We start from the raw sequence: 12,500 nt of genomic DNA on the forward strand, positions 1-12,500 counted from the left end.
GAACCCAGTAAACACATGAATGAAGTAAACAGGGACTGTCCTTCCTTTGCCGTACCTGAAGTTGCTGCATTCTGGCTGCTGTCTGGAGATTCCTTCGTGCACAACTCGTATTCTTTCACATGTTTCAGACCAGATGTTGTAACAGCGGCCATGTTGTGTATAGTTTAGGGTCCTCGCCACCACCAGACCAATCAGCGTTGAACAGATTGAACATGTAGCTGGACTCGAATGGCCTTCTTTTGACTGAAAGTACTGCCAAACAACTACTTTTTACAGCCTGGGTAAACCCTGACGAACTTGCGGCAAATTTGAGATTTGCTCTGCAAGCCAGTGTAGCGAAGAGCCCGTTCAAACCCATTTCCAACGTCCCCAAAATCAAGGCGTCGATCACAAGCGATGAGGCGGGCTTTACGCGACGGCGAGCAGCTTTTTGTTTACGTTCAACATGACGGCTACCGAAGCGCAGCGTCACCCAGATCGTTGCACTGACCTTTGGAAATGAACTGTGAATGAAGCTTCCCCCAGACCCCCCCACTCTCAGTTACAGCTGAGAAGGGTTTGGTGTAGAGGTGTTGAAAGTAATCCAATAATCGATAATCGGTCGGCTCATAATCGATTATTTCTGTTTATAATGTAATGTAGGCCTGACAACATTTCTGTTTACATATTCTGGTATGTTATACACATTCAGGAGGTGCCATGTGCTCAGTGCTGTATAGTTTTATGTATCCAAGTTATTTAGTATTAGAGCTCTGCAGAATGTTTGGTTTTTGAAGCTTGAAAAGCTATGAATTAAATATCCTACATGGCTTTAATAGTAAAAATGTATTAGACGCATCGGGATGCATCGTTATATCGAATCGAATTGAATCGTTGACACGATAATCGTAATCGAATCGGGAGATCAGTGAAGATTCACACCTCTAGTCTGGTGTCTACCAGGCTATGACTTTCTCTGTTCACCAGATCCATGTCCACTTCCTCACAGCCTGCTGCATTGAACGCTCCACCTACGTAAACACCTTCCCTCACCAGATCCATGTCCACTTTCTCACAGCCTTCTGCACTGAACGCTCCACCTACGTAAACACCTTCCCTCACCAGATCCATGTCCACTTCCTCACAGCCTTCTGCACTGAACGCTCCACCTACGTAAACACCTTCCCTCACCAGATCCATGTCCACTTCCTCACAGCCTACTGCACTGAACGCTCCACCTACGTAAACACCTTCCCTCACCAGATCCATTTCCACTTCCTCACAGCCTGCTGCATTGAACACCTACGTAAACACCTTCCCTCACCAGATCCATGTCCACTTCCTCACAGCCTGCTGCATTGAACACCTACGTAAACACCTTCCCTCAACAGATCCATGTCCACTTTCTCACAGCCTTCTGCATTGAACGCTCCACCTACGTAAACACCTTCCCTCACCAGATCCATGTCCACTTCCTCACAGCCTACTGCACTGAACGCTCCACCTACGTAAACACCTTCCCTCACCAGATCCATGTCCACTTCCTCACAGCCTACTGCACTGAACGCTCCACCTACGTAAACACCTTCCCTCACCAGATCCATGTCCACTTCCTCACAGCCTACTGCACTGAACGCTCCACCTACGTAAACACTTCCCCTCCACCAGATCCATGTCCACTTCCTCACAGCCTACTGCACTGAACGCTCCACCTACGTAAACACCTTCCCTCACCAGATCCATGTCCACTTTCTCACAGCCTTCTGCATTGAACGCTCCACCTACGTAAACACCTTCCCTCACCAGATCCATGTCCACTTCCTCACAGCCTACTGCATTGAACACCTACGTAAACACCTTCCCTCACCAGATCCATGTCCACTTTCTCACAGCCTTCTGCATTGAACGCTCCACCTACGTAAACACCTTCCCTCACCAGATCCATGTCCACTTCCTCACAGCCTACTGCACTGAATGCTCCACCTACGTAAACACCTTCCCTCACCAGATCCATGTCCACTTCCTCACAGCCTACTGCACTGAACGCTCCACCTACGTAAACACCTTCCCGTAATCAACGGCGCTGTCATTACGGTGACCAGCGTAGCATCGAAGTAACAAGAGGCGAAACTCAAAAGAACGATGTCCAAGTCGGCAGAGCTGCTGCTCGGCCATGGGTGTGTTTGTTGCAATGGAACGTTCTATTGAGTTTCGCCTCTTGTTACTTCTCTTTGGTAGCGTTGGGTTCGGTAGAAAAACAAATTTAGTTTCTGAAAAAAACTAAACATTCTTCCCCAAAGCCCCAATATTCAGCCGAACCCAAACCCGAACTCTGGGTTCGGTGCATCCCTAGTATTTATGCTACGTTTCCACGTGGCCGTCTATTTTCATAAACGGGCATTTCAACTTCTCCGTTTTCATAAATAACATCGTGCACAGCTGTCAGTTTTCAGAAAAGTGTTCGTTTACACGTATCCGTGTATATATATGCCGTCAAGAGCACGCCAGACCTGTAGGTGGCGGTGTAACGAGAAGTTCAAGCCCACGTTAGCCAATCAGAATCCTGACAATAGCAACAACAGCAACCAATCACGTCCTCTTTCTCTCTCTCGGCTGCCTAAACCTCCGTTTGTCTCAGTTTACACGCAAACATGCAAACAAAGATTTCATAAATCTCCACTCTGGCTGGAGTTTTTAGAAAGAGGCGAATTCTTTGTTTGCGTGTAAACAAAGGGCACAAACGAAGGGAAATGTCTCCGTTTGTAAAAATAACCATGTACGTGTAAACAGGGTCTGAGAGACAGAAGAAACCTGATTGGTCAGCAGTTTCATCTTGCTCGCCTGCAGGTAACAGAAAATAAAAAATAAGATAAAATAAGTGATGTAGCTTCATACAGGAGATATATTAATCTGGTGTTACTAGAAAGCTCAGACACTGAAACATGTTGACACGAAACGTACGATTTAAAGTTGCATACGACGACAGGAAGTGGCTCTCCCAATGTTTAACATGCGTGATGTAATTAATTATATATATATTATATAATATCATAAACAGAGAATGTGTTGACAGATGAGAATAACAAGAAGTAGCCCTTTAATAATGCTTTAAACCCAAATATCCTGAAATACGATGCACACACACAGATATACACACACACACACACACACACAGATATACACACACACAACACAACAATATGAGCACAGATACACACACACATACACACACACAGATATACACACACACAACACAACAATATGAGCACAGATACACACACACATACACACACACACACAAAGATATATATATACACACACACAAACAAACACACAGATATATACACACACACACACAGATATACACACACACAACACAACAATATGAGCACAGATACACACACACACACACACACACACAGATATATATATATATATACACACACACACACACTGCTGGACCAGGGGCTGAAATAACAGGAGGGGGATTACACACAAAACAGGAAATCCTCAGGCAGTGTGTGTGTGTCTCTGTGTGTTGTGTGTGTGTGTGTGTGTGTCTGTGTGTGTGTGTGTGTGTGTGTGTATGTGTGTGTGTGTGTGTGTGTGTGTGTGTATGCTACATAGTGAGGGCTCAGATCACTTGTTAAAGTTCAGAGGTCGCTGAGACGTTTCAGACAGCTGGAGGCATCTTATATAATCATAAAACACTGACAGGGAACGTTTAACTGCACAATACTCTTAAGTATATTAATCTGATCATACGCTTACTGTATAGGGACAGTTCACTTCTCTATCTCTGCTCTCTTCAACGCCACCAGACTGCTGCAGCTGCCTGTCGTTGTGTTGTGTTGCAGCTGCCTGTGCTCATATCGTTGTGTTGTGTTGCAGCTGCCTGTGTTTGTATCGTTGTGTTGTGTTGCAGCTGCCTGTGTTTGTATCGTTGTGTTGTGTTGCAGCTGCCTGTGTTTGATATCGTTGTGTTGTGTTGCAGCTGCCTGTGTTTGTATCGTTGTGTTGTGTTGCAGCAGCCTGTGCTCATATCGTTGTGTTGTGTTGCAACTGCCTGTGTTTGTATCGTTGTGTTGTGTTGCAGCTGCCTGTGCTCATATCGTTGTGTTGCAGCTGCCTGTGCTCATATCGTTCTGTTGTGTTGTGTTGCAGCTGCCTGTGCTCATATCGTTGTGTTGTGTTGCAGCTGCCTGTGCTCATATCGTTGTGTTGCAGCTGCCTGTGCTCATATCGTTGTGTTGTGTTGCAGCTGCCTGTGCTCATATCGTTGTGTTGTGTTGCAGCTGCCTGTGCTCATATCGTTGTGTTGCAGCTGCCTGTGCTCATATCGTTGTGTTGCAGCTGCCTGTGCTCATATCGTTGTGTTGTGTTGCAGCTGCCTGTGCTCATATCGTTGTGTTGCAGCTGCCTGTGCTCATATCGTTGTGTTGTGTTGCAGCTGCCTGTGCTCATATCGTTGTGTTGTGTTGCAGCTGCCTGTCCTCAAATTGTTGTGTTGTGTTGCAGCTGTCTGTGCTTATATCGTTGTGTTGTGTTGCAGGCAGCCTGTGCTCATATCGTTGTGTTCTCTATTTTTAACTGAATTTTCTGAATTTTTATCTTCAGTGGTTTTAGGCTATGATAAGATTTTAATCTCTGGGGACATTCCATCCAATGGCAGCGCTGAATTTCTCCTAACTATGGACTCTTTTAACTTTACGCTTTCACTTTCACTTAGCAGTTCTAAAACCCCTCCCCATCAGCTGAATACAGACCTATTAACCACAGAGTTTAATTCAGTCTGTGGAAATATCTTGGACTCCATTGCCCCTCTGACTATCAGGAAACTTAGAGCCAAATCTCAGCCTTGGCTGACACTCGTGCTCTTAGACGACTATGTTGAGAAGCAGAGAGAAAATGGAGATTTTGAGATGCTGAAAGGCTATCTAGGCTTATTATCAGTTATCGTTCAAAGCAGCAAAGGCCAAATATTTCGCCACCATCATCTCCAAAAACCACCACAATCCCAAAGCCTTGTTCCATACAATACATTTAGTTCTCACCCCTGTTGACAACACTTGTCCTGTACCATCCACAGCCATTTGTGAGGATTTTCTAAAATTTTTCTTATCAAAAATGCATCTTATTCGCTCAAATATCTCACTGCCCATTTATGATCCTGGTCTGATGCTTGCCCCCCCCCCCCGCCATCCTTACTGGCTTTCAGCCTGTACCTCTGTCTCTCGTCTATGACACTATTGCTCATACAAGGTCCTCCACCTACCCTTTGGATAGTGTCCCTTCACACCTTTTAAAGGATGTATTGGACACTGTACGTCCGACAATTTCCCTTATTATAAACAGCAGTCTTGCCAATGGAACTGTCCCATCCATTTTTAAACATGCAATAGTCCATCCTCTTATTAAATTTCCATCCCATTTCCAAGCTTCCCTTCCTGTCTAAAGTATTGGAGAAAATTGTATATGCTCAGTAGGGCTGGTCCGAATACCATTTTTTGAGCTTCGAAGCTTCGGTAGTAATGAGCATCGAATATTCAAAGCTTCGGAGAGAGGGGGCTGAACATATTATCATCTCTAATAAAGGCAGGAATCTCTATGTGTCTGACTGTTTGTTTGCATTTTGATTATTTTGAGAACCTTTCATCCAAACGACTTCACAAGGGAGTGCAGTGTCGTATTTGGTGCAATATAGATCGACAGGCCAGACGCGTCCAGAATTAATAAACTTTTAACGTCGGATCACCCTCCCGTCAACGGGACACTTTGTGACTGGGGCGTCGCTGTAATCTCGATAAAACTTCCACTCATGAGCGTTTTTATTACTTTAAAGCATTAAATCTTTAAAATATACAGCCATGTACACAACTGTTACAAAGTAACAGAAAATAAAACCATTCAGGCGTAATGCCGAGAGTGCGTGCATACCTGTTGTCGTTGTCCTTTCAGCAACAAAGTGGTATTTTGACCAAAACTTGATTTTCATAAATCCCTAAGAGTCCGAGGAAATGTAATATCCGAGCTTTATATTCCAAAACGATCTCTTCGCCTCACAATGTTGAAGTTTCTGGCCGAATCACAACGGAAAAACAGTTTTCCATTTCCGCACTTGTTATCGCCGCTAGCTTCTCTGCCCAGCTCGCTAAATACTCTACGTGGGCGTCATCGTGTACCGACCTACCGACAGTATCTTCTTCTTCTTCTTTGTAGTTTATTGGCGGTTGGCAAACCAACTTAAATGTGCATTACCGCCACCAACTGGACTGGAGTGTGAACGAGAGATAAATGCAGAAAATAAATAAAACAAAATAAAAAAACAAACAAAAAAAACCGAATATTCGAATGTCAAATTTTCAAATCGAATACCAACCCACCAAACAAATACTCAAATATTTGGGTCCAGCCCTAATGCTCAGCTATTGTCTCATTTAGATAATATTAACATCAATCAAAAAATTTCAATCTGGGTTCAGGGCACGTCACAGTACAGAATCAGCCCTTCTTAAAGTCTCAAATGACCTGCTACTGGCTTTGGACTGTGGTAAATGTGCCATCCTCAGTGCAGCATGTGATACAGTGGATCACAATATCTTATTAAACCGTCTTGAGGACCAGATTGGCATCCAGGGCACTGCCCTCAAGTGGTTTGCCTCCTATTTAGCCGATAGGACTTTCTCTGTTAACATTTGCAGCCTCTCCTCCTCCACAGCCCCTATTTCTTGTGGAGTACCCCAAGGTTTTTATTTTATTTGCTCTGTATATGCTCCCTCTGGGCTATATATATATTCCACCAGCACAATGTCTCCTTCCACTGTTATGCCGATGATACACAAATCTATTTGCCGTTAAATCTGGGGGATTCCAGCTCTGTTGCATCCATTCTTAACTGCCTCCAGGATGTGAAATACTGGATGGCCAAAAACTACCTACAACTGAATGACTCCAAAACAGAGGTGATTCTTCTTAGTCCCCCAAACACCACAGCAAGCATAGCTAGCCTCCTGGGTCCACTGTCTCTTAACCTGCACGCCCATGCCAGAAATCTTGGAGTCATTACTTTGTTTTGAGAAACAGATCAATTCAGTGGTGAAAAGTTGCTTTTTTCAACTCAGGCGTATTGCTAAACTGAAGGCCATCCTGTCTTCTGATGATATGAAGACTGTCACCATTGCATTAATCTCCTCCAGGCTTGATTATTGCAACTCTCTGTACCTGGGTGTTGGCCATTCCTCTTTGTCTCGCCTGCAGCTGGTGCAAAATGCTGCAGCGAGACTTCTGACTGGCACAAGGAAACGAGAAAGCATCACACCAATTCTAGCATCCCCGCATTGCATGCACTGCATACCTATTAAATACAGGATTGATTTTAAGATTCTTTTATTTGTTTTTAAAGCCATTCGTGGTCAGGCTCCCCAGTATATTTCAGAACTCCTCAGCCCCTACTTCAATTCCAGGCCTCTTAAGGTGCTGACACACTGATAGGTTGGATATTTCAGCCTACATGTTTCGAATAAAGCTGCACTTGATTTATAATCATCGGACTGGTCGTCATCTCTGAGGTCTCCCAACATCATTTCTGAGTCATCACCCGATATCACACACCAAGGAGATTATCGGCCGTTGGACAGTCTGGCGAGGTCAGTGACTTGAGTCTGTTCGTTGTGTCCCGTGCCGTCGTCAGTCTGGGGGGCTGTCGGCGTTCATTTTGGCCGACCTGACACGTTCAGTCGGAGGCAGGGCAGTCGGGACTCACCCGGAAATGGGGAGTGGAATGAGGTGACTAGAGTCTCTCAAAATCTGACGGAAATCTTTTAAACTGACCTTTGTTGAGCTGAAATGAAGACAGATTCAGGAAATGCGCGGCCTATTTCTCGCTTAAAATGTTTCCAGAAACATGTCTCAGGGCGTTTTCACACATGAAAGTCCGAACCAAGGTTCATGTTTTTGTTACATTGTAACATTTGCTCCGGTAAGTTTTGGTTTCACACTGCAGTTTTGCAAGCGCACTACAGACCTCTACGTGACTAAACTACGTCCTGCCGTCATCACATACGTGAGCTGCGTCTCCAGATACTTAGAACTGATTGGTTTGTTGACGGCTTCCCCGTCCTCTCGTATCCTCTCTCTGGGTCCGAGTTTAGGCTATTCAACTGACCGCTGCTCTACCTGCCGCCGCTCTTTTTGTTTTGTTGTGATGTAGAGAAGCGGTGACACGGGACTTTCTTTCTGGAGCATTTATTCAGAGACAAACGGAAACATACACTGTAGCCTATATTTACTACCACTTAACAAATAAACTGATGATGTATTATCTGCTCTGATAGCCGACAGCTGTCTGCTCTGAGCGCATTTAGCACTCTCTCTCTCTCTCTCTGTCTCTCTCTCACTGTCTCTCTCTCTCTCTCTTCTCTCCGTCTCTCCGTCTCTTCTCTGTCTCTCTCTCTGTCTCTCCCGTCTTTTCTCTCTGTCTCTCTCTCTCTCTGTCTCTCTCTCTCTCTGTCTCTCTGTCTCTCTCTCTCCGTCTCTCTCTGTCTCTCTCACTGTCTCTCTCTGTCTCTCTCTCTGTTCTCTCTCTCTCCTGTCCTCTCTCTCTGTCTCTCTCTCTCTCTGTCTCTCTCTCTCTCTCTCTGTCTCTCTGTCCTCTCTCTCTGTCTCTCTCTGCTCTCTCTCTCTCCCTCTGTCTCTCTCTGTCTCTCTCTCTCTCTCTGTCTCTCTCTCCTGTCTCTCTCTCTCTCTCTGTCTCTCTCTGTCTCTCTCTCCGTCTCCTCTCTGTCTCTCTCTCTGTCTCTCTCGTCTCTCTCTGTCTCTCTCCTGTCTCTCTCTTTTTTCTCTCTCCCTTCTCTCTCTTTTCTCTCTTTTCTCACTAAGCGAGCTGTTCCTAAAGAAGCTCCCTGGTCTTGTAACACGAGAGAGCCTGCCAGAGATTCCTGTATTTGGTCCAAAAGTCCGGAACCATCCCAAAATGTCTTTCACACTATCAACGAACCGGATCGTGGTTCAGTTTGGTCCGGACCGAGACCACTTTTTGTCGGACCGTGACCAAATTGTCTTTTGATCCGGGACCGTGGTCCGGGAGGTTTCACCCTGTAACTTTGGTTCGGATCAAACTAAAACCGTCGAAAGTCGGACCACAACAGGTATGTGAAAACGCCTCAGTGAACTATTTTAATGATATATGATCGTATTCTGAACGAGCCGCCATGACGGTCTGGCTTTGAATTTCCGGAGAAAACAAACCCATGTGACGCGTTCGTCCAATCAGCTGCCGGTTTTCATTTCTTGGGCAACAATACAGATTAGCGCCGCCTGCTGTTATAGAGACGTATTACGTCTCGTCTCGTCTTTTTGTTGTGTTCTACGGCACTTTTTGGACCAACGCGGGGAGACTGATCATCTCGACTGGCTTTTCTGTCAACGGTCGGCCGTCGGCTATGTGTGTAAGCAGCTTTAGATCCTCGAAATCATCAGTTCTTAACGGTTCCCTTATCGAGGTTAGTGGGTTGGGGAGATCGTGCCTTTTCTGTGGTAGCTCCTAAGCTTTGGGATAATCTCCCACTTTGTCTCAGATGTTCCCCCTCCATTGACAGTTTTAAAACACATCTCAAGACATATTTGTTCTCAGTGGCCTTTGGTTGCTCTTAGAGGTTTTTAGCATTTTAATAACATATTGTACTGTATTTTCTTGCATTTATTGCAATTTAATTTTGTTTTTGTGTTATTTTGTGACTCATTTTGCTTTGATTTTAGTGCACTAAAATTTGTACAGTACTTTGGTCAACTTTAGTTGTTTTAAATGTGCTATATAAATAAACTTGACTTGTTGTGTTAAAGGCGGCCTGTGTTTATATCGTTGTGTTGTGTTGCAGCTACCTGTGTTTATATCGTTGTGTTGTGTTGCAGCTACCTGTGCTCATATTGTTGTGTTGTGTTGCAGCTGCCTGTGCTCATATTGTTGTGTTGTGTTGTGTTGCAGCTGCCTGTGCTCATATTGTTGTGGTGTTGTGTTGCAGCTGCCTGTGCTCATATTGTTGTGTTGTGTTGCAGGCGGCCTGTGCTCATATTGTTGTGTTGTGTTGCAGCGGCCTGTGCTCATATTGTTGTGTTGTGTTGTGTTGCAGGCGGCCTGTGCTGCCTTTGTTGTGTTGTGTTGTTGCAGGCTGTGCCTGGCCTTATGTTGTGTTGTGTTAGTGTTCTGCAGGCGGCCTATGCTCATATTGTTGTGTTGTGCGGTTGCGCGGCCTGTGCTTACATTGTTGTGTTGGTTGCAGGCGGCCTGTGCTCATATTGTTGGTGTTGTGTTGGCGCCAGGCGGCCCGGCTCATTTGTGTTGTTGTTGTGTTGCATGCGCCGTGTCCTTTGTGTTGTGTGGTGTGTGTTGCAGGCGCCGTGCTCATATTGTTGTGTTGTGTTGTGTTGTGTTGCAGGCGGCCTGTGCTCATATTGTTGTGTTGTGTTGTGTTGCAGGCGGCCTGTGCTCATATTGTGTTGTGTAGCGCAGTCCGGCCTGTGCTCATATTGTTGTGTTGTGTTGTGTTGCAGGCGCCTGTGCTCATATTGTGTTGTGGCGAGGCTTGCAGGCGGCCCGTGCTCATATTGGTTGTAGTGTTGTGTTGCGTGCGCGCCTGTGCTCATATTATTGTGTTGTGTTGCGTTCGTGCTGCGCCTGTGCTCATATTGTTGTGTTGTGTTGTGTTGCAGGCGGCCTGTGCTCATATTGTTGTGTTGTGTTGTGTTGCAGGCGGCCTGTGCTCATATTGTTGTGTTGTGTTGCAGGCGGCCTGTGCTCATATTGTTGTGTTGTGTTGTGTTGCAGGCGGCCTGTGCTCATATTGTTGTGTTGTGTTGTGTTGCAGGCGGCCTGTGCTCATATTGTTGTGTTGTGTTGTGTTGCAGGCGGCCTGTGCTCATATTGTTGTGTTGTGTTGCAGGCGGCCTGTGCTCATATTGTTGTGTTGTGTTGTGTTGCAGGCGGCCTGTGCTCATAATGTTGTGTTAGGTGTTGTGTTGAAAATATAAATGCCGGCGTCAAAACAAGAGGGAGAAGAAAAAAAAGGAGCGGAACTCAGCCGGCTCCACTGAGTGTTCCTGTATGGTTCTCGTAGACGGTAAGAACTTTCCTCTACACATCTGGAACCACATCACTGCTCACACACTCATAGGTGGATATACGGGGGGGGGGTTACCAGTTTTTTTGGGACAGTTTTTGTTGCCTTTTCTGACACTTTTGGCACAAAATACATTTTTTCAAGTGATTTTCTGGGGTTTTGACACTTCTTTGGACAATTTTTTGTCGCCTTTTGTTTTATTTTTTGAGTTTTTTGTGTCATTTTTCCGATATTTCAGTCGTTCTTTTGTTAAATCCGTACAGACTTGTCCCCCCCCCCCCCGAATGTTGAACTCAAAGTTACTCCCTCCCCTTCAGGTTAGAAAGCATCGCAACAGTTTGGTGCCCAAGGCCAGATTTCAGCTGTTGGTCGACTTTTCCGAAGTTTTTGACGCTTTTTTTAAATTGTTTTGTCGTTTTTGACACTTTCTCCAACGTAGTTTTTGGCTTTTTTCTCGTTTTCTTCAACAGTTTTGTCACATTTTCTCAAGTTTTTATTTTTTTCATTTTGTCGCCTACGTTTATTGACGTTTTTTGGTGTGTTTTTCTTCTTATCTTTAACTTGTCTTTACCTGCTCAGAATCCTCCCCTCCCCCATTACCATTTTTTTTTTTAAACGCTGGAAAAAGCGACAAAAAAAAAAAAAAAGTTTTTAAACAACAAAAAGTTGTTTAAAAAAAGTTAAAAAAATGAATAAAAATTTTGAAAAGTGTAGAAAAAGAATAATACAATTTTTAAATTTCGACCCAGAAAAACACACAGTTGCAGGTCGACGGGAAGACGAGACAAAGGGTTAAACCGGTGTACAGATCCAAAAATGTCTTGGTTTCCACAGAGTTAATGTCTCCAAACGTTCTGCTGCTTTGTCACCATGACAGAAACTTACAGAACTCCCTTTAAATATGTGTCACTTTCACAGGGGCCGTCGTTACGGCGACCAGCGTAGCGCGCCGAGTGCAAGCGTAGGGTTCGATTCCCTGGGAACAAACTCTAAGGTTCAGCAGAAACCCAACCGCGTCAAAAAGCCCAAATATTCAGCCCAATCAGAAGCCCAATCCTGGATTTGGTGCATCCCTTGTCACCTTAAAATGTTCTTTGTGAAACTCCCGACTTTCCCTCGGCATAATATTAATTATTTTATCTTTTAATTGGGCTCATGATGGAGACATGGTTGGCTGTTAGAAACAGAGAGAAGTCTTCAGATTCTTCAGCAGAGAGGGAAACAACTTGAGCAGTCACCGTCCGGCTGGAGTTTCCTGTAACTAAAACACCGACACATCGACACAAACCGAGTCTGTATTTATCAAACATGTCTCAACCAGATTCTTGTAAAACGAGCCTACAGCAAAGCATGATGGGAGTTTAGTAGGCAGTTTACCCTTGTGTTGTCTTCCCATCGACCCCTGCT

General features: G+C 44.9%; 1 protein-coding gene across 1 annotated transcript in view; it reads left to right on the top strand.

Moving 5' to 3' along the window:
* Positions 1-12,500, top strand: part of LOC120569497 (myosin light chain kinase, smooth muscle-like) — a 71,457-nt gene that overhangs the window by 16,596 nt on the left and 42,361 nt on the right. Inside the window, exons 6-11 of the mRNA XM_039817353.1 lie at positions 10,033-10,039; positions 10,413-10,419; positions 10,528-10,584; positions 10,687-10,768; positions 10,882-10,934; positions 11,024-11,093. Coding sequence (XP_039673287.1) covers positions 10,033-10,039; positions 10,413-10,419; positions 10,528-10,584; positions 10,687-10,768; positions 10,882-10,934; positions 11,024-11,093 — 276 coding nt within the window. The remainder of the gene's footprint in view (positions 1-10,032; positions 10,040-10,412; positions 10,420-10,527; positions 10,585-10,686; positions 10,769-10,881; positions 10,935-11,023; positions 11,094-12,500) is intronic.

Source organism: Perca fluviatilis, chromosome 12 (assembly GCF_010015445.1).
Source record: "Perca fluviatilis chromosome 12, GENO_Pfluv_1.0, whole genome shotgun sequence".
Classification (NCBI taxonomy): Eukaryota; Metazoa; Chordata; class Actinopteri; order Perciformes; family Percidae; genus Perca; species Perca fluviatilis.